The sequence below is a fragment of the Neodiprion pinetum genome, chromosome 2, assembly GCF_021155775.2.
Source record: "Neodiprion pinetum isolate iyNeoPine1 chromosome 2, iyNeoPine1.2, whole genome shotgun sequence".
In the NCBI taxonomy this organism is placed as follows: Eukaryota; Metazoa; Arthropoda; class Insecta; order Hymenoptera; family Diprionidae; genus Neodiprion; species Neodiprion pinetum.
In genome coordinates, this window is record NC_060233.1 from 43,468,887 (window position 1) to 43,490,764 (window position 21,878).

General features: G+C 42.8%; 1 protein-coding gene across 11 annotated transcripts in view; it reads left to right on the forward strand.

The window, feature by feature from the left end:
- Positions 1 to 21,878, forward strand: part of Egfr (epidermal growth factor receptor) — an 87,535-nt gene that overhangs the window by 62,040 nt on the left and 3,617 nt on the right. For 5 of the 11 annotated variants that reach the window (XM_069133793.1, XM_069133791.1, XM_069133790.1 and 2 more), the window contains 9 exons: positions 9,394 to 9,728; positions 14,139 to 14,474; positions 14,617 to 15,001; positions 15,764 to 16,443; positions 16,706 to 16,838; positions 17,127 to 17,437; positions 18,103 to 18,404; positions 18,529 to 19,740; positions 21,389 to 21,806. In XM_069133793.1, the coding sequence (XP_068989894.1) occupies positions 9,587 to 9,728; positions 14,139 to 14,474; positions 14,617 to 15,001; positions 15,764 to 16,443; positions 16,706 to 16,838; positions 17,127 to 17,437; positions 18,103 to 18,404; positions 18,529 to 19,740; positions 21,389 to 21,806 (3,919 nt within the window). In that variant the 5' untranslated portion in view covers positions 9,394 to 9,586. Of the gene's footprint in view, positions 1 to 9,393; positions 9,729 to 10,880; positions 10,987 to 11,260; positions 11,552 to 11,702; positions 11,867 to 11,991; positions 12,263 to 14,138; positions 14,475 to 14,616; positions 15,002 to 15,763; positions 16,444 to 16,705; positions 16,839 to 17,126; positions 17,438 to 18,102; positions 18,405 to 18,528; positions 19,741 to 21,388; positions 21,807 to 21,878 lie in introns of those variants that run through there. The other 6 variants (XM_046613201.2, XM_046613203.2, XM_046613204.2 and 3 more) reach the window with 4 other exon arrangements.

Here is a 21,878-nt window from a genome sequence, read left to right on the forward strand (position 1 = left end):
CAAACATCCAGGACTGATTATTGTTGGCTGACTGGCTGACGCCAACTTCTCGGCGTTCACCAGAACTTTGCATACGAATTACGCAAGTGAGGAATTCTCAGGACTCGGTTGGCGGTCGGGCTCAGACCGTGTCACGTGGAACCGACAGTATAATCCCGGGGACTCGAGCGACTGGGTAAGAACGAACTACGAGCGTTGGCGCCGCACGACCGATCGAAAAACATTCACCGCCGTCACGTGAAATCTGTTGTGCAAGAAACCATAAATGCGATAGCTCGTTCAGCTTGGATTAGGTATTCGAAGCGGCGCTCTCGTCAGCGCCCGTTGTACAATCCTAACTTGTCCATTACATCTGTAGCCTTAAGTAATAACCCTAATTAAGTTAGCGGTACCATGGGATACTGCTTGACAGTTGACCGTATTCCTGTTGCAATATTAAAGTGTAACTACTGGACATCTCAACGATTATTATGCTCTACTTATTGTTAGTTATTGCATGTTTACGAAATCCTTTTGGTAAGATCGTATATAGTTTTCGATCCACTTGCAACGTTGTATTCCGGTTTTCCACGGGAACCTGAGGCGTCGAAGGTGCTGCAATTTTCTTCATCTAAACGTCACGTCAGTCATCTTGAAACAACATACGGATAAACTACTTGCTACTACTACAAAGCGTCAACATTGTTTCGACAAACGTATGGTCACAGGAAAAATCAAAACGTTCATCGGCTCAGAGCCGCTTTTGTCGTACAACCGGTTGCTCGTAGTTCTTTCATCGTGGCACAACTGCATAATAGCTTAGATTTGAATTTGTTACATGGAGTTCTTGAATCTCATGAAGACGCTGGCTTCGTCGACTCTGCCTCTTTGGCTAGGCCCCTTCCATCCTTCTCTAAGAAATCGTGTATTTGGTCGGTAGGAGGGAATAACAAAAAATGGACAAGTTCATTTATGCCCATGAAATATTGGCCGCGGTAGAAGATACAGAGGAAAAACTTGAAAATAGTTACGAAGCGAGAACAGTTTACAACAGTATCCAGATGTATAAGAAGAGACAGATGAAGCGAGGGGGGGAGGGGGTTCATTTGAAATATAATTATTCAACCATTATCAACTTGCTCCCTTGCTCCATCTGTGCAGATCGATGGTACATCTCATAAGTTGTTCTTCATCACTCTCCCCCGCAGCGTGGTAGCTGAGTTAAATTCGGAAAGCGTAGATTCACAATATTACGACAGTAACAATAATGAAGGTATGATAGTAATGCAGAAACGAGAATGACCGTTGTACCACGCCATATATAGTGTGCCAAGAAAGGTAAATCTAGCAATGATAGTTACAGGTAGTCATTCGAATTTATTACGATACATCGTTCGTTGTACCTTCCAGAATCAAAACTGTCGGACAGTTGATGTGATTCCCAATCCAGATCTGACACATCAGAGGGGCCATTTATACGCACGCAATTTATTGAACAATATCTTAAGCACATTTCTGTGTGCGTTTCGTACAGCTTAGTACGTTGTTCGCCTGCCTTTTCGTTCCAGTGTGCAGATACCTACCTTTTTCAGATGACTTGAGCATGCATTTTGCGAATAGCTTATATACATGCGGGCAAATCTAATCGGTTGACTAGGAGACCGTAGGTAAGAGAGAACGTATCACTTTGTCAGAAATGCTGATGACAATTTGATATCCTAAACTCCGCTCATTCTTTTTTTCGTGTTCATCAGCCAGCTTCCTAGCTACAAACATTTCTCTTTTTCGATATTTCTTGGAGCGTGGAATTGAATGTAATAAAGCAAACTGGTAACCGTTGCGCCTCAAGGCTCGAGGCTTTCATTTGAATTACTGCCCACTGCCTCTTTACACATCACGAACACACAACCCACTAACTGCGCAGCCAGGTATCGTACACATGTGCACGAGGAATGAGTAGCGGTAAGCTTTTCCTTATGCTCTTGGAATTTGTAATTGTTTGAAAAAAATTTTTTTTCACTTTTTGATGAAGGATTTTAACCGCGCAATTTTCGTAACCTATTTGAATTCTTGAAAGTGTCAGACAATGCATGATTAGTTTGTGTTGCCTCTTATGGATTACCGTAGAATGTATTGTCGGTAGGCACCTATCAAACTGAATGTATGCATTCCGGTTAAGATGATGAACTTTATTTTTAAATAGAGTATCATTATTCCAGTACATAGACATCACATACTTGTCGATCAAATCAGCCAGAGATAATTTTCATCCCAAGTCCAGGTGTTGAACCAGATAAGCTCGCTGCATCTGCCATGGGATCAAGTGCTATGAATTGTGCACTTTTCAAGGTTTATTCGATGACAATTCTAAGTCATTTTACCACCAGGTGAATCATCATTTATAGGACAATTCAGCACCCACCTCTATTCTGCACGATGTTACAATAGACTTCTACCGAAGAGCCTCTACATAATTCAAGCAATGCAAAGAGGAAAGAACCTTTGATAAAACTATGTCGATCATCTGTGTACTCTTCATCTAATAACGACAGCAATATTCAGTACGAATATACCAACTAGTATACTCAGGCAGAGTACATCTTCTTTGCGGAATGCGAAGGCCCGTGAGGGGTGACCGGCGAAACAACGAAGCTTACGCTACGGTGTATGTACGAAGCGTAAGCAGCTTTCCTAGAGAGGCTGGCATTGGCACCTGCACTGACGCGCTATGATCGAAATAAAGCAGAAGAAGAACAGAGAGTCCGGCTCGGCGGACAGTGTATATATTCTGAACAAAGGTGAAACCCGGGTTGATATTTGAAAGCAGCCAAATCCTAAGATAAATCGACGAACTGGAGTTTCAGGTTAAGATGACGTCGTGTTATTCCGCGATATGTCGTATCCCTTTGTCTTAGCCAGCCAAGATTTGAGATGCACCGCAGAGAACATTCTTGCAGCGAGGTCCTACCAAGATTTAGGACCCAGATAAGGCCGAAGGCATATCTCAGAAGGATCTTGCCCAGTGTTCGACCCACCGAAGACAAGAGATCAGCGTTTTGACTCGAAACACTAGCCCCGCCTCCCTTCTACTGCTACCACGATGTTGGACCTTGGAAGTTTCACCTGCAACCGCCGGTACTTTGATATTCGTGCCGTAAGACAGCACGTCCGTCCATCGAAACTGTCCCGTAAAAATAATTACCCAGAAACTAGCTCTTATGAGAATCTCGAGCGAAAATGCAAAGGGGAAGACCTCAAATACGCTATTTCTCAACCTACGATAATACCTAGGCACATTGACGAAGACCTTCTCAAGTTGAATTAAAATTGAACGGAGTGGGTTAGGTACAAAGGGGCGCGTGTTTTATTAGATGCCTGACATTTGAATTGCTGGGAATAAAATCTAGCAATTTAGCATCCCGATCGCGATGTTCCCAAAATATTTTCGTTGAATCGATTGACTATAACTACGAATCAGATCGTCAGTTACATTACTCCTCATTTAATTTCTGTAAACTCTGATCCGTGTGAGATAGCTTATCTGCAGCTGAGCGGGCACCCATCAATATCTCACGGACCGGATTTCAATAATATGAGGTCAACGAATACTCAAGATTCGACTAACGAATGTTAATAGTGCCGAAGCATTTATTCTTTGCTAGCTGCAGACAAGTAAACTCACTCTCTCTATTCCCTTGAATCTAAGGGCCTTGTTGTACGTTTGTTCCAACGAAATTTGTCTGCGATTTCGTATTAACTAGTCAATTTGCGAGAAATCGATAGTCTCAGTCAATTTATCGCTGATAATTTTTTATGAAAGCCGTTAGTATAGAGCGATTCTCTGTCACGCCAATATCTTACTCTCCTGTATGAAAACATTTACTACGTCCATTTTAAATTTCACTCAAGTTCGGATCGTCATATGGAAATTATTATATGACCCAATATTTTTGTATAATATTTTCAAACTTTCTCAGAAATGTTTAGTAACTCGACCGGCCCGAATCCGTATCGACCCTTCGTTGATTGCACCGAATGACTTATGTGGCTAGCCCGCCTGTGATTTCAAATCATTATTTTCCAAGGTCTGCGCCTACGTAGGCCACAAGTTTATTATTGAGGGGCAATACCAGGGCGGAACTGGATCCCAGAGCGTACGTAGATTTCATTAGATTTCGAATGGTAATTACATAGTTTTACTGTACATTGACAGTAGTATGTTCGTTGAAAAAAAATCAAGCTGCTCAAAAGTTCGCGCTTAGTACGCGACCACGCTGTGGCCCCTTTAACTCTGAAAATACTTATCTATTCACACAAGGGATATTCAGAATCTAAAAACGTATGGTATAAATTACGATATGGAAGGAATGCTCAATGAGAGACTAGAAAAAAAAACTCGTATTTTTGTTCTGAACAAAGTAAGCAATAAATTGGGAAAAATCTATGGTGGACGGTTACGGAATCACAAAAGGACCAGGCATCTCGGAGTACAAGTTGATCCGTCGAACGGTGGTTGAGTTACTTGGACCATTACATACAAGTGGGAAAAAATAGTTTTGCGGTAAGCATGAACAGGTTTGATTTTCAAGTTCGATTCTGTACCCGGTGAAACGCAAATTTCATGACCTTGCCTTAACCGGAGATATATAAAGCAGCATCAGTTGTATTCGTGTTTAGATTAGAACCCAATAGGCTTATTATAAAATTTCTAAACGTACGTCCGATTCATCAACTAAGACGCGCACGTAGAACGCGATAAGCCAGAATTTGGTCAATAGCGAGCGGCTGCGCGCTGCTCTACGCAAGAGCTCACAATCTTCTTAATTTTTGACATTTTGACATCGACCTTGTGTAAAAATATTCTCAAAATAATCCATTTGTGGCAACGTTCAAGAAAATTGATTTTTAAAAATCTCTGACAGGGCAAAACCCCGTCAACGCAATGCCCCCGGAGTCACGAAGTGATTCTGGTTATAAAAGTGTCAAACTGTTCGGAGTTCCGCTTCCGCAGGAATAATTATTCACAGTAACTCGGTTGTACTCATAATTATTATGTATGATACCCGTTGTATCAGCCAGTTTAACGGCCCTCTGCGTAGGATGAACCCTTAGTGCTAACGAATTCTTATGGCTCTGAAACAGCTGATGTAAAAGTGAGTCTCGCAGGTGAATCGTTGCGCTACCCTATCGAGTGTCGAAAAAAAGGCTCACCCTTAGTATCGAAATCTACGAATGAACTAATTGCAAGGTGTTTACGTATAACTCGAACCGAGGACACGCCTTGACATTAGCTCTATAGCTACAAGGAGTCCGGCACCATCTTCGAAACACTTGTGAGTTTCTTACTATTGATCGGCACCGCAGTACGAAAATTGGATATGTTAATGTCATTCTTCCGGATCCCGGCCGCGGCGAGTCGGCCCGTCGCGTCGCTAGCTGGCCAAGTTTTTCGTGTCGGGGCGATGTCGCCTCTAATTGACGGCCAAGAGAAGTTCGGAACGAGGAGGATTTGGGAGCACCCCAGCGACGCCGGTTCCACCGGGTGACATGTGTCCCACCAAGACCGAACACCGGTCCTCGTGTCTTATTATACGTCGACACCAAAGATTTCCACATCCCGACCAACTGAGCCGGGGTTCCGTTGGAACAAAAAAATTCCGCCGCTTACCTTGGTGGCTTGTCATGCGCATCCCGTGGATAACGTCGTAAATACGCATGAGATTTGTACAATCCAAGTGGTGCATGACGTCAGCCATGCCACGCCTGTCACATCTGTAGGACTCGAATACCGCAACAAAGTATCGATAAACCAACCTTGAACGGAAACTCTGACGGCGCAGCCATCACTGAAGATTCCTCTTCTGCAATTTCAAATATACATATACTTCAAATACCGCGGCGGGTTTCTCGGACTAAAAAGCTACTGTCGTTTGATTCGCCTACGGTGGGTCGTAGAAAATCAATTGCTTCCGCAGTGTGTAGCTGATGTTTGTTTCAAATACCGTAAATGTTGTCCGGGTCATAACTCTATAATTCGCGTGCGTATAAGTCCATAGCCCTTGCTGCAAATAATTCCAATTCGAGCCCTGTATGGGCATTACGTGATTTTCCGTATAAGCCGGACTTAGTCGTTAATAGCACATTGCGGTGAACATTTTCGACTGAACGGTGTATATAACATAGTTGACGTCGAACGTGGGCGTCCCATGAGTGGGTGTTGGTCGGAGATCGGAAATCGTGGCAGAGTACGCTGCAACGATGACATCACCGAGGCCAAGCCAGCTGACTCGACTTAGATGGAGCGAAAGATGTTCGCGAAATGAAAGTTACAACGCTGAAAGGGTTTTGACGTCACGGTACAAGTTAACGTGGGGGTGATCTTTACGAACGTAGGTAGTTATACGGCGACGAGATCGCGATGAAATATTATCCATCCTGACGTCCAGATCGGCCATTAGTGAATTCGTGTTCCGTCACCCTGCGTACATTCTTACTCCAAAAGTAGATTCAGACTGTGCGGCCTTTCACGCCAATTAACCAAAACCTCTCAACAGTAGTAACGGTTTCCCATATCGTCGTATTGCAAAGAATGAATACTTGCCAAATAATCGCATCTTCCGACCTAAATTTTATGCCAACTTCCCATAACGGCATCCCTTATATCTGAACGCGGTCGGAGACGGGGAACGGGATAAAGATGTTAATCAGATTAGAATTGTGTCGCTGTTCGCCGAATTGATACATCACACCGCAATTACGCATATTATAGAAACTTGTAATAAATAACATCGGATGCCGGGATAGAGAATTCATCAGAAATTAAACCCCACTTGTTTGCGAAATTCAAAATGGATTCATTCAGAGACGAATCAGTCGTTTATTTTGTAGAAGCCGACGGGAACAACACGCAAAAGGTGCGGGCGCCATTATCGAAAGATATTATGGTCCCGAGCTCAATTGAGCTAATACAACGCGTGAAACAAATGATGACCAAGTGATGACGATGCTGCAGTTGCTGAACCGTCCAAAACCGCATCGTTATAGTTGAAGTGGAGATAATAGCTTACCTGTCGTAATCGGCACAGTGAAAAGTAGCATCGGATGTCAAAGAGTCAGTGCAATTCCAATATAGATTTTGAATTCAGTATTCTGCTTACTGTGGATAGAGATGAAGTGGAGACGCAGTATGGTACAATTGCAAAAGAAAAAGATTGCGTCATCTAAAGAGCCAAGATGTAGGTGTTGAACCCAACTTATCGTTAGCTATGCTCACAATTTTCATTTAGAGCAGACTCGGTATAGCGATGCACCACCGGACATCACGGGAATACGCCGATAACCGTTTGTTTTATTCATATTTACAGCCGACTGGTGCCCGCTCCGATTGTTCCTAACTTATTGCACATGAAATCTCGTACACCCGGGCCTTGATGTTATGAAACATATCTCAACCAGATACCTAAATCTCGCATCTAAGAGATGCCTAGATTTGCTAAAATAAATACGGCCCAGTGATATCCAGTTCAAGAACCGTATACAGAGAACGAATTTTGGATGGCACGGCGGTGCGGGTACTTTCGAAACTTCACATTTGCTTGCTTCGATGAATTTTCAACCGAATTCTAATCGGCAAAGCTCAACAGCCACGCGCATCATTTCTGTGCATAATTGATATTTGTGCCACCATCACCGTTATACCAATGTCTATCCGTGCCGTTGAGGAAAGAGAGAAGGACTTTCCTGTAACTCAATATTCTGCGAACAGTTATTTAAATGAAATTGGCGTTGGCATAGGCGTATAATGACGTCGAAATCCAGCCTGGCCGCGGTAGGAGAAACATCTTTTTTATAGTAAAAGGACCAGGATTCGTGATGCCGATAATAAATAATAAGATCCCGCGGAGCTGTCGAGCTATAGACCATCCCTAAAGTCTAAAATAAAGTAGTCTTCGTTCCATCATAATAATTTGCATCGAAACCACAATCAAGTTCGAATTAGGAAAGCTCAGTACGAATCGCCGTATTAGCGCAGCACTTGAATTACGTAGACTCCTTTCCGCCTTGTTAAATCGTAAAATCGTTAACATCCAGTTACCACAGTCCTGGGACCCGGGCAATTTCAGGCTCCCTCATTTACGACGTTGGATTACGTTGAAGCGAGCTTTTTTAAGCAATCCTCTGTAATAAAAAAAAATTATCACGGGCTCACGGCGAGAACCTTGTCAACTGAGTCAAAATCGTCACTTATGGATTGATATCGTTGATAACAACGTCCGTCCGATTGTTTTTACAATCTTCAAGAACACTGACAACGAGCATAGGGACCCGTATACCTACGCGGATAGTATATCCATAGATGTGTGGATAGATGGTTAGGTGCATCGAAAAATGGAAAGATGGATAGATGGATGAACGAATATATTGGTAGAAAGGCAGGTAGCTAGGTGGACGGGTAGATCGCTAAGTTGATCGAAGGACGATGAGAAAAGGTTGAGGAGTACAAGAAAACCAAATTGCCCTCTAACAGAGGAGATGGAAGCTGAATTTGTGGCAAAAACCGTTCTTTCGCCAACTCCTAAAACATGTACCCATGCATGTTGTGCACACATGAATTCAGGAGGAGAACCATTGGGAAACATTCTCGAATATTTTTTATTACGGATAGCTTACCCGCTCGGCTAAGGCTAGCGTTGCAGTTACAGAATATGCCACGTCGCCGTCACCTACTGTCGTTGCTGTGATGAAATCGCACAGAATTACATGCTATCCGGAAGATGTGGTAAGATGCGATCATCATACAGAGCCTCCGTTCAAATATTGAAACATTGTCTGCGGGGCTGGGGTACGGACCAGAGAAGCGCCAGGAAAGAAGAGGCCAAATTATTCAAAAAATAAACAAATGAGGAATTGGTTGAATACTTTGCAAATTTCCTAGGAGTGAAAACAGCGCAATTCGGATGATTGAGTAAATATTCACTCTTTAAGAGTGAACTTTTCCAGTCGAAACGCATGGAGTGCATAGAGTCACTCTAAAGAGTGATTATATGTCTTTCACTCCAAGATATTAAGAAAGCAAGCGAATACCAGCACTGGAAGTTTATCAGGAAGCGATTTTTACGAGGGGCTTACGATTATGATCTAATATTCTGACAAAACCACACGTTACCGTCGTACAACTAAATAGTAGTGAAGAGGGTATTTCTTGTATTTAAATAATGTAACGAAAGTACCGGTGACATCATATCTGAACCTTCCTCTGCGTACTGTACTCATGCCTGTATTGAAAACACGCATCGGATATTATATTATGTCCACATACGTAGTATACTTATACGTATTAAAAATGTTAATTTGAATTTTTTGTCGAGACCAGCGATGTTCACATTGACTAATTAACTTTATTACATGTTTTAGAAAGAAGTCATCCATTCTGGCATGTGCCAGACTTGGTGAATTGGGCGCGATGGAAACCGCAACGTTCGTTCGAAACGCATTCGACTTTCTTGACGCGTGTCCGAAAGCCGTGCTTCCGAGGCCAGTCTCCGTGGCATCCCTCAAGGTCACCTTGACAGAGTCCACGGATCCGTGGAGGGCATGAACGCTCACCATGTCAAGTCTGCATCGCATCGAGCTCAATTCGCCGTCAACGTACAGTCGTCTCCTCGGCGCAGCACTGATATTGTTGGTGGTTGTCTTCTCGCATCGATATGCTTCCGCAGAACTCAATTCTGAGTTTGTGAAAGGAAAAAGTGAGACAACATCCCGATCTGATCCGAGCTTATTCTATAATTTGATTTACCGCACCTTGGCAACTCTTCTCGCGAAAGAATAGTTGGTACTTGACAAAATCTTCACGACGATTCCGGCAGTCCAAATCATTACATTTTAAAGTTATCAATAGGGCATATAGTAACACAGTGATTTAACAGCGTTAGGTCGTCTCATCGTTAGGTGTATTACGATTTTGACGATGGTACGTCCGTGAGAATGTTCGAGGTCTCATGTTAGATATACGTGTATATATATACATATATTTGATATATATATCAAATAAATTTCAGATAGAGTGATCCGAAAGCGTTATTACTTGGGCATGATTCTACACGGTCCAAGACTTTTGACCTGCTATATTGTAGAATGAAGACACGCGGAAGAGTATACCTCAACTCGCAGAGATGTACTCCACAAACGTTGCATGCATTTCTTCCAATTCTGATGTCAAAATAATAATTTTTCCATTTTTCAGCTGACAACACTGAGTTCCAAGCCCTAACGAGCCAGAAAAGTGAAATTCTTAAGCAATCCTGCTCCGTCACTGTACTTTGACCTTGACATGTTTCTAACCCTGAATATATTTCTAGTAACGCATTTGACTTCTATGTTTTCCTTGATTCTTGACATATATTCAGTGTTCTGTATTTTTGATTAACCTGTAAAAGGGAAGAATAATTTATTATTACGGTTAACTGTGTATTATTGGGGCTGATCATTCGGATTTAGAATCCTGTAGTTGGAAAACCCTTGAACAATTTATCCAAATGGTCGAAACCGTCCATGTTCAATCAGCCAATAAAACTTTGGTAATTAACATAATCTGATGGCTATTGCGTAATTCGTTGTACACTAAAATGACTACCAGTATTAGGAATTATCCTAAAAAATTTAGAACTTGTGAAACTTGGTGCCTTTTTTGAACTACATGTTTAAAATTTAAATTCAATCAATTTGCCTGTATGGCTTTAGGTGTCCAGCAAATACAAACAAATATAGTTTGTCATTTGACAGGTTCCATGCTGAGTCTTGTTCAACCTTTCGTTGTCACACTGAATCTTTGGACTTTGGGACTAAATATCTGTAACTGAAAGGGTGAAAATGCATCCTTCTCTGCCACCTACCGATAATTTGGTGGTTCTACTCAAAGGCTGTCCGTATCTGCCTACCAGTGCACACATACCAAAATGTGTTCATGCGACAGGTGCTTACGGAACATCGTGATCAGCTTCATGGGTCAGAATGAATATGCTTTGTGAATTGTACACTAACAAGCTATTTCTTTCCCCCATTGCGTAGCCCGTTTCGAGAGTGTCACGCAATAATATTGCGGAAAAAATATTAAAAATTGAAAAACTTACAATTTTTTATACGAAGAACCTCTTTTTGCAAACTTATGACTTTGTGAATTTTTTTTTAACGTGTCGCCATTCTATTTCTCCTAAAACAGCAATGAATTCTTATTTTAGAATGTTCAAAGTATTTCTCCCAATTTTTTGTTTCAAACCAGAATGATAGTTTGCATGTAACAGCGTTCTGAAATCCGATATGGGGTCAATTTGACCCAAAGCAACACCGGCGGGATTCCCCGGAAGTGTGACAACGGAGCGTTGAAAGATTTGGTCGAAAGCAATGAAAGTGTTGTAACTTTTGTACCAATGCAAGCAGCAATTGAGTAAGAAAATTAGGTTGACTCCTAGAAGCGTTCGATTTCAATCAATTTGCATCCGAAACCTTGAATGATAGAGATGAGGAATGAGAGTTCCTTCCGTGTTGCCACGATTGCTAAAAGAATACCACGGTACGTAGCAGAAAATTTTTTAAAACTGCAGTCAGTTTGTATGAATGAAAAATATGGCGTAAAAAATGTTTGGTTAATTCAAATAAGAGTGGTTTGATACGATAACACAAGTTATTGTTGTAGCCACCTTTCTGTTGAAACAAATGACATTCACACGAATGAAATAAATATTTCTTGCGCTATATCTGACTGCCATACTTGGAAAAGTCAACAAATCCTTGCTCCGTATGTGTGTGGGGATGATGCACGTGTACGGGGATTCCACGCACCGTTCCTAACCATTGATCGAATCGACGTGAAATGCGCCCGTCCGAGGTAGCGCTCCACGCTTGTATTATTTTATCGAGAGAAGAATACTCAGAGCACATAGAGTCTTACGACGTAGGCTCTGAAGGCAAACAGTTGTTATAATACGAATACAAGCAATATTACCGTTCAAGGTTGAACTGGGTGGCTGAGGTGATCAAGGTTCACAATAAACCGCCGCGCCGTCCGGTACTTCTGGTAGAGTTAATATCCAGAGAAAGGCTCACGTACTCGGAGCCAGACACGAGCTGGTCCTGCAGCCTCGCAACCTCACAGTCCCAGAGCCGTCCGGCGAGGTGAGATTGCGCGAGAGCGACCAAGAGCCGGAGATGCCTGAAAGGCAATACGGAGAGAGATCGACGAACAAAGCACATTCCACACGCCGTTATTTGTTCCTTGTCTGCGGTACATTTCAGTTCTGAACTCCTTAGCTTTTCCTATTTTTCTTCAACTTACCAGTTGTATACCCCCCCACCCCCTCTTCCCCAGCTTTTCACCCTCACAACGGATCAGCGTGCTAAATAAAGAGGTCGACATAAATCTGTTACATTCTCAATCGTCTCTGTGCCAGTATTGTTTGGAAAATATGCTATGAATCGAGTCAACAAGCGAGCAGATTATTTTTATTTATCTTTTCTGTGCTCATAAATCTTCAATAAACTTATAACTTATCCAAGTACACGTGCAGGGGTTGATGCTGAAACGGAACTGATATCTTATACAAGATACTGATCGACGATTAGGCTAGTATCGCAGTTCGTTTTAGAATCACCTTCTTATGCGTACACATGTGTACGTGGGTAACCAGAAGTGACTTTACACACATGAGCTGTGTTCATTTTACTGGCCTACGGCCGGAACCCGATTTTCTACATCTACACTTGGATGTAAAGAATTGATGCAGGCATTAATAAATATAGCTACTGTGCGGTGTATAATACGGCTTATGCTTGAGAAACTATCAACTTAAAAACGTTACACTTATTTGGCCTTGTGAGTTTTGTTTTACCCTCTTCATGAAAATTAAGAGGAATATTGACAAGAGTGGCGAAAAGAACTATCAACGTTCGTGTTGCTTTTACTTTGATCTCACAGGGTGTAATGCAGTAGCCGCTCCGGCTGAAACGACATAGAGGCGGCGCGCGGCGTGTACACGCGTTGATAAACAACGGCAGCTTCGCTTTACTACACAACTTTTCGCGCTGAAGGCCTCACGAAACCTTGAATCGAAGCTAGAAAATGTACATTGTACTATAACATGATATTAATAATTCAACTGAGGCTACATGTTTTTTGATTTCGATTTGTTATTCGCTACTAGAAATAAATAGAACAATTCTGAAGTAATCAAGGTCTTCCGGTTGATGAGGTTTACTTATTAGGGAAATGCATTATATGGCCGTGAAAACTCCATACATTTTTACTTTCCAATAATGACTTGAGAAGGTTGGCATTGCGTTCATTCTTTCTCCACAAAGTTATCAAGTTACATATTCTGTTGCGTCCTTGAAAGATACTTTGTTTCGCATCTTCTTGATGAAAGGTTTTTCAAAAAATTATCTCAAAGGAAAGTTTTTCTTTATCGCATACAGTGCAACCTCGTTGTAAGACGTATGTTAGGGTGGTAAGGGGAATAGGATTCCAAGAAATTCGACGCCGGAACTTTCACCGACTACTACCTGGAGAGCTCGAGAATCACACGTGCGTGAATGTGTCGATGATCAATACCACTCCTCGTTATAAGAGCATCACAGTTATGTATACGAATTCGGTGTCTCAACACGTATGATCCAACGCAATCGCTTGTTCCCTTATAACGAACGAATATATACGTGGCCATTTACAGTTTAATCAGTCCATGTTTTGTGATTGGTCGGGCGATTCGTGAAAAGACAGTCACAATTTGCCGATGCCTGCGCTTGCCGAAGAAACCGCGAAATCTGCCTATGCGACCAACCCTATTGATCCTCGTTACTTGTTTTATTCCCTCAAACTGTATTCTGCCGTTTATTATCCTGCTGCTAATCATTCGGTCATGCCCTTAAGCGAATGCAGGGACGGAAATCCAATTTTTATACAAGCGTCTGACAAAGGTGAACAGTAATGATATCGGTATTTTCATTTTTGTGTACCAAGCTAAACTGTCAGCGCATACGAAGCTCGGCCGAATATTTCTCAGGCCGTGTACCTTTCGATTATCATTTGATTTGGGTATAGCTTATTGTGTATCGACGAAGTGGGCGGAAAGCACGTTAATAAAAATTTTTCTAAACTTTTTCAGTCTGTATCGGGACAAATGGTCGACTATCGGTACCCTCCAACAAGGACCATCATTACCGAAATCTTCGAGATCGGTATACGAATTGTACGTACGTTGACGGCAACCTCGAAATCACATGGCTGCAGAACCTTGAGCTGGACCTCAGTTTCCTTCAGTACATCCGAGAGGTCACCGGGTACGTCCTCATCAGCCACGTGGACGTGCAGAAGGTTGTCCTGCCACGGCTCCAGATCATTCGCGGCCGAACCCTGTTCAAGCTGAACATTCACGAGGCCGAGTTTGCACTATTCGTCACCATGTGCCAGATGAATAGCCTCGAGCTACCGGCACTTCGAGGTAACGGTTTAATATCCAATTTTGGCCGCATCAACAATAACGCGATATACTTATATATACACTGAAGGTATACATATAGGTATGCCGAGCTTCACTGAAGTAATGATATTCACCTAGTAATAATTTATTAATTATTCCCCAGACATCCTAAATGGCAGTGTCGGCATGTACAACAACTACAATCTCTGCCACATGAGGACCATCAATTGGGACGAAATAATAACGGGTCCCCAGGCAAAGTATGATTACGTGTACAACTTCACAGCCCCGGAGCGGGTATGCCCCGAGTGCGACAAGAGTTGTGAGCAGGGATGCTGGGGCGAAGGACCCTACAATTGCCAGAGTTTCTCAAAGATAAATTGCTCGCCACAGTGCTGGCAGGGACGTTGCTTCGGGCAAAATCCAAGGGAGTGCTGTCATCTTTTTTGCGCCGGGGGTTGCACCGGACCGAAGCAGAGTGATTGTTTGGCGTGCAAAAACTTCTTCGACGACGGTGTCTGTACGCAAGAATGTCCGGCAATGCAGAAGTAAGAAAATAATATTTATCTATGTGCCACGGCAGATTATGATACAGCCGACAGCAGTCGAATAAATTGCTGAAAGATTCATATTGTTAGTATTCTTATACAATAGATGGTCTCGGCGTTAGGTACGAAAAATAGAAAGAATCGTAGGAGAAAATGTCTCGTTATGGTAGAGTCCTCTTTTGTCACTACCACGGCGCGGTTGTCTGTTTTTTTTTTTTTTTTTTTTTAAACGATTGTCTGGACCATACCGGAGTTATTTGACTTCTAATTTTTTGTGATTTTACAGTGATTCTGATGGCAAACTGTCAGGCTCAACTTATAAAATCACAAAAAATCAAAAGTAAATTAACATCGTTATGGTTCAGACAAACGTTTTCAAATTTTTCACAACTGTTTAAAGCAAAAGCTAGAACAATTTGTATAATTTTCATCGACCTGGCACGATTTCGACCTACACGCATGTATGTCCTTAATAATAAGACACACTACGGCTGATGTGTTTGCTGTTTCAAGCCGTCGATGCATTACGTGGACACGTCGATTACTGCCCAAATGAAATACTGTAGAATGATCCTGTACTTTTCAAATTGATTCATTGTCATGCAACAAGCCCCGTGCAATATACGACACTCACTGCTGACATATCTGACTGAATCGATAAATCTCCGGCTGCCAAATAGTTATGCGACTTATTGCCCATCATGCGTGTGTTTCAATATCAACACGATCTTACCATACAACGGTTATAATTCTCATCAACAGGTATAATCCGACAACATACTCGTGGGAAACAAACCCCGATGGAAAGTATGCATATGGTGCGACGTGTGTCCGTAAGTGTCCCGAACACCTTCTGAAGGACAACGGTGCATGCGTGCGTTCGTGTCCTCCAAAGAAAAAGGCTGTTAATGGTGAATGTGTACCATGCGACGGTCCATGCCCAAAGACTTGCCAAGGCGTGGATCGGGTCCATTCTGGAAACATTGACAGCTTTAAAGATTGTACAATAATTGAAGGCTCGATCACAATATTGGATCAGAGTTTCATGGGGTATCAACATATATACCAAAACTTTACGTTTGGACCGAGGTATCTGGAGCTTCACCCCGACAAACTCGAGGTGTTCAGCACGCTAAAGGAAGTTACGGGATACGTTAATATTCAAGGGTATCACAAGCAGTTCACAAATCTTTCATACTTCCGGAATCTGGAGGTTATCGGGGGCAGAAGCCTTACCGAAACATTCTTTGCATCACTTTACATTGTGAAGACAGCCCTGGTGTCCCTCGGATTGAATTCACTGAAAAAGATCAACTCTGGTACGGTAGCAATCCTGGAGAACACGGATCTCTGCTACGCACAGAGCATCAACTGGACGCGAATCAAAAGGTCTCAAGAACATACCACGATTTTGTCCAGCAACAAGCCCGAAGCTGACTGCGGTGAGTAACTTGGTATTACATCTGATTGTACTGGAAATTCTTCTTTATCCACGGTATTCCCAACTTGCTCGGTTTTTGAACTACACGTTTTTGATCATTTTCTCTCAAATTGGGAACAAAGCCTACTTGCCCTGCTTTGTACATACATGGGCTAATGAGTAGACTGCATGGCAAATGAATTCGGCATGTGATGACCTTCACAATTTTTGACCAAGTTCGCTTGCACAACAACGTCATGTATCATCTGCATTATTTGTTGCAGCACGCGAAGGCTTGGTATGCGATGATCAATGTTCGGATGAGGGCTGCTGGGGGCCAGGTCCCGAGCAATGTTTGTCCTGCAGGAATTTCATATTGGAGAATATTTGCGTACAAAATTGCACAGCAGTACCTGGGTAAGTTTTGATTGCGTGGCTGGTAATATTATCAATTTGAAGCATGAATTATATTTTTCAATTGCTATTATTATTAGCAATTTTGTTCTATAATTAATTGTAAGCCCATCTATCTGCGCTTGAACACTGATTGTGAGCTAGCCAAAATTGTTGACAAGAGATCTGAATTTTATTATCCCATAACCAACAACTACAGGTATTACATAAAAATAGTCACCTAAAAGTATTATTAACTTACTATTGAAATCACGATCGTTCACCAAACGGCCGATATTTTTTGCATTTCAGTATTTACCAAGCAGACGAAAGAGTCTGCAAACCTTGTCACGTGCAATGCAACGGTACTTGTTCTGGTCCGAATGCGGAACACTGCCACTCATGTAAGCATGTGCGCGACGGGCCTTTCTGCGTTCCCAAATGTCCATCATCAAAGTTCAACGATGGTGGGATATGCAAACATTGTCACGATAATTGCGTAGGGGGGTGCGAGGGTCCGGAAAATAACATTGGTCCAAATGGGTGTCACAGTTGCGAAAAAGCGATTATGAACTTCGAAACACCGGAGAGCTGTTTGAGAACGGATGAGTCTTGCCCGGAAGGTGAGTACGCGTATCTCTATTGGGAGTATAAACATTCTATGCGGGACCTGATGGTCGCTCTGTGTACTCTTCGAAATGGCCGTCGCAGAGATACAGCTAAACGGCATCGCAGGCATTATCTCTGCATTATTTGCACAGATTCGCACTTACTGCGTGTCTCACCGCATGAGATCATCCTTCCACCAATATATCTGCAAATAACGCGTTTACTAGTATTTTTTTTACCCAAATTAACAGCTCTAGCAAACTTTATTTAATTCCTAGTAGTGACAGACGCCTTCGTGTATTCGAAAACCGATTTGAGATACGCTGAAAATATTTTCAAACGTGGAAATGTAATTTTTATTCAAGAAATGTCACGCGCTCTATTCAAATTCAACGTAAACCTTGCCAGCGGCTTACCCCCATGGCGGCCATATTTGCTAGGCGGCAGTAGCGCCCTACAAATGCCTACAAACGCCTGTGGATGTTTTCATTTCCAATACCTTTCGCGAAAGACTGCCTCATGTAATCGTATTAGAATAGTATGTATTTGTATAACCGGTACTCTGAGTGAAATCTCGGTTGCCAAATTTGCTTCCTTTATTTACGGTAAACGTCTTGCCGGACAGTGTAACTCGACCACTTACCGGACAGGTTATTCATATGTATGTTTGCGCGTGTAGGTTACTACTGGGAGGGGGTCGAGCCTCAGGAACGGGGTCCTCTGAAGGCCCTTGCTGGTAAAGCAGTCTGTCGGAAATGTCACCCTCGGTGCCTTAGGTGTACCGGGTACGGTTTTCATCAACAAGTTTGCCAGGAATGCGCCAAGTACAAGAAAGGTGAACAGTGCGAAGACGAGTGCCCCGCCGATCACTTCGCTATCCCGGAAACCCGGAGCTGCATCCCATGCTCTTCGGAGTGCAGGGGCTGTTACGGCCCGGGAGCTGATCAGTGCTACAAGTGCCGAAACTTCAAGGTGTTCGCCGTAAGTTCTGCCTGTACACCAAGTTTATTTCCTTAGTTTCACCCCTCCCACGATTAGCCTTTATATTATATAGATGCGACGAACTGCGCAGCGATATCATTAAACAGTAATGCTAATTTTTCAGAACGTTGCAACGGAAGACAATGCAACATCCTTCAATTGCACCGATACCTGCCCGCCAGAACATCCGTTTACGAGGTTCCCTGCGGACAACGACCCGTTCTGCTCCAATCATGCAAAGAAGATGAGTTACCCGTTAGACGGCGAACAAACACCGGCAATATTAGCAGGTGTTGGTGTTTTCGTAGTGATTCTAATGGTCTTCTCCGCTGCTGTATTATGCCTGTGGCGTCAGCGGACGAAGGCCAAGGAAAATACCGTGAAAATGACGATGGCACTTACCGGGCTTGATGACAACGAACCTCTAAGGCCTACGGGAGTGAAGCCGAACTTAGCAAAGCTGCGTATAATCAAGGAGGAGGAGATGAGAAAGGGCGGTATACTCGGATACGGGGCATTCGGCAACGTCTACAAGGGAGTCTGGGTGCCAGAGGGTGAGAATGTTAAGATCCCGGTTGCGATCAAAGTTCTCCACGATGGAACAGGATCCAATACGTCGAAGGAGTTCCTCGATGAAGCCTATATCATGGCAAGTGTCGAGCATCCGAATCTACTTCAGCTACTCGCCGTCTGCATGACGTCGCAGATGATGCTTGTGACACAACTGATGCCGCTCGGTTGTCTCCTTGACTTCGTTAGAAAGTATAAGGACAAGATTGGCTCAAAGCCTCTGTTGAATTGGTGTACACAGATCGCCAGGGGTATGGCCTATCTCGAAGAGAGACGATTGGTCCACAGGGATTTGGCAGCGAGGAACGTCCTTGTGCAAACGCCAAACTGCGTGAAAATAACCGACTTTGGCCTCGCGAAGCTGTTGGACATCAACGAGGAACAGTACAAGGCTGCTGGCGGTAAAATGCCAATAAAATGGTTGGCCTTAGAATGTATTCAGCACCGCGTATTTACGCACAAGTCAGACGTCTGGGCATTCGGTGTTACCATCTGGGAAGTTTTGACTTATGGTGGAAGACCCTACGAAAACGTTCCGGCAAGAAATGTGCCAGAATTATTGGAAAAGGGGGAACGGTTACCGCAGCCGGCGATATGTACGATCGATGTGTACATGATCATGATAAAATGCTGGATGCTCGACGCGGAGTCGAGGCCAAGCTTCAAGGAACTTGCCGACGACTTTGCGAAAATGTCGAGAGATCCTGGACGTTATCTGGCAATAAAGGGGGACAAGTACATGATACTACCATCCTATACATTGCAGGTGAGCCTCTATCTCACGTTGAAAATTCTTTTTGTTTTTTCTTTCCTAGTGCAAATATCCTTTGCATGGAATTCGACTATGGTTCATGATAGTAGGATGACCCCTGTGGGAGGTTTGGTACGAAAAAATCTATTATGAATTTTCGTACGCTAATCTAATCAGAAATAGTAATTACTTCACTTATTCCTTTACGTACGAGTTTCTGAAAGATTCGAAAAGCACCGAAACATTTGTGACCGCAACTTCGCTTCCGCAGATATTTCGAGGTAATGTTATCAACTGTTAGTCACGTAATATGAAGAAATGCAATTTTCTTGATTTGGTATTCTTCACTTAAAATTTCGCACAGACAATGATTTAATAAAAACGTGATAACATTCAATAGTCCGTATTTTTACAACTTGGTACCTAATGCATGTACTGGCCAAGAATTCCGTATGAAAGATGACATTTTTCTGCACAAGCGATACCAACCATTCATCTTTACGACGCGTTAAAATTTGGTAAAATGCTGAGGCTCGGTACACTGCAGGGTAGTCGGTTATAAGCACCCCAAGCGAATAACTCGAAAATAAAAAGGGATAAAAGAGAAACCTCAGTACGAAACTCGGGGGGTTTTAAAAAAAAGATAATGACTTGATGACTTAGTGAATGAGTTGACTTTTGTATTGTGCCATTGTCGAGACTTCGCGAGTGACGACTGATTTTAAATGTGAAATACGTATTTTGACAGTTGAAAGCAAGATCAAAGACGAATATAAACACCGGAGCAAAATTTTTTTTTCAAATATTCTTCTCTTCTACTCAAGCTACCGTATACGTTGTTCTCCCCTGTTGTAAAGTCTTCTTTGCGATGCAAAATTATCGAGTTTCGAACAATCGAAAAAATAGATTTGATATTTTTTCCTGTTGAAAAAAATTCTCACTTTTTCAGTTCCTGTGAGTACCGCTGTTCCTCTTCATCACTAAAAATTTTTGCGCGGGTGAAAAATCACAGAGTTTGAATGTACCTATAGCCTATAGTGTGCAAAAAGAAATTCGTAGATTAATAACGAATACAATTAACGGCCGTACGACACGATACTTCGGTATAAGTCAAACCTCATATCTGACTCGAGCTTTCATACAAGAGACTCACTAACGAGAAATCGCAGCGACATGAAATCCATTAAAAAGATAATTAACCCACAAATTGGTGAAACACGAATTCAGTAGACAAAAAAAAAAAAAAAATTCAAAGAAAGAAAGTAAAAGAAGTTTCACGGTTTCAATTTGTCCTTGATCTCGCTATCAACTATCCCTTATCAAGAGTCGTGCTCCTTCCTTAAAATCAGATGCCCTTGCGAAATGTCGGAAATAGTACAATCGACAAGTCCACCGATAATCGAAACTATCTTTCCCCTCCGGAATCCTCCAAAGCTAAAGGAAAACTTTCTCTGGTACCCCATTCCATTTTCGGAGTGTCCGGCTGGGACGATCAGAATCGACCACATTATATAATATAATTCGAGGGACTGCAAACGGATATCGGTGATTACATTAACGAATGCACCTTCCATTCGTCACTCTGACCGCAAATACTGATTGTAAACTTTAATTCTATCGCGAAGCCACATGACCTGTATAAATATGCAATCGTTGTAACTAGGATAAAAAAGAAATGATAAGAAATCTGGCGTCCGCGATGGATGGTCCGGAAGCCGTGGTAGACGCAGATGAATATCTTCAACCAAAGTCGAGGGCACCTGTACCACCTATCGTGGTCTCGCCGTCGAGTACGTCCGGCTCACCTCCCAACACGCCGATAAAGAGCTGCTGGCCGAATAGCACGCCAATGGCCGCTGACTCACCGACACCGCAGAACCAACAGAACTGGGACCGGGAGCTATTGCGATACGGCGTCTCGGGTAATGGGGGTACCTCGCGGGAGTCTGCAGAGGCAAACCCCGCGCATCTACAGCACCCGCATTATACCCACCCGAACGGCCATTGTGGCCCGGCTGCCAGCTTGGATGGCTCGAATTCCAGATACTGTTCAGACCCCCTTAAGATGATCGGAGTCATAGGTGATTTCACTTGAATATCAGACGTGGACGCAAAGGCTCTTGTTGGTTTACTATATGTATAGTCCAGTCAAA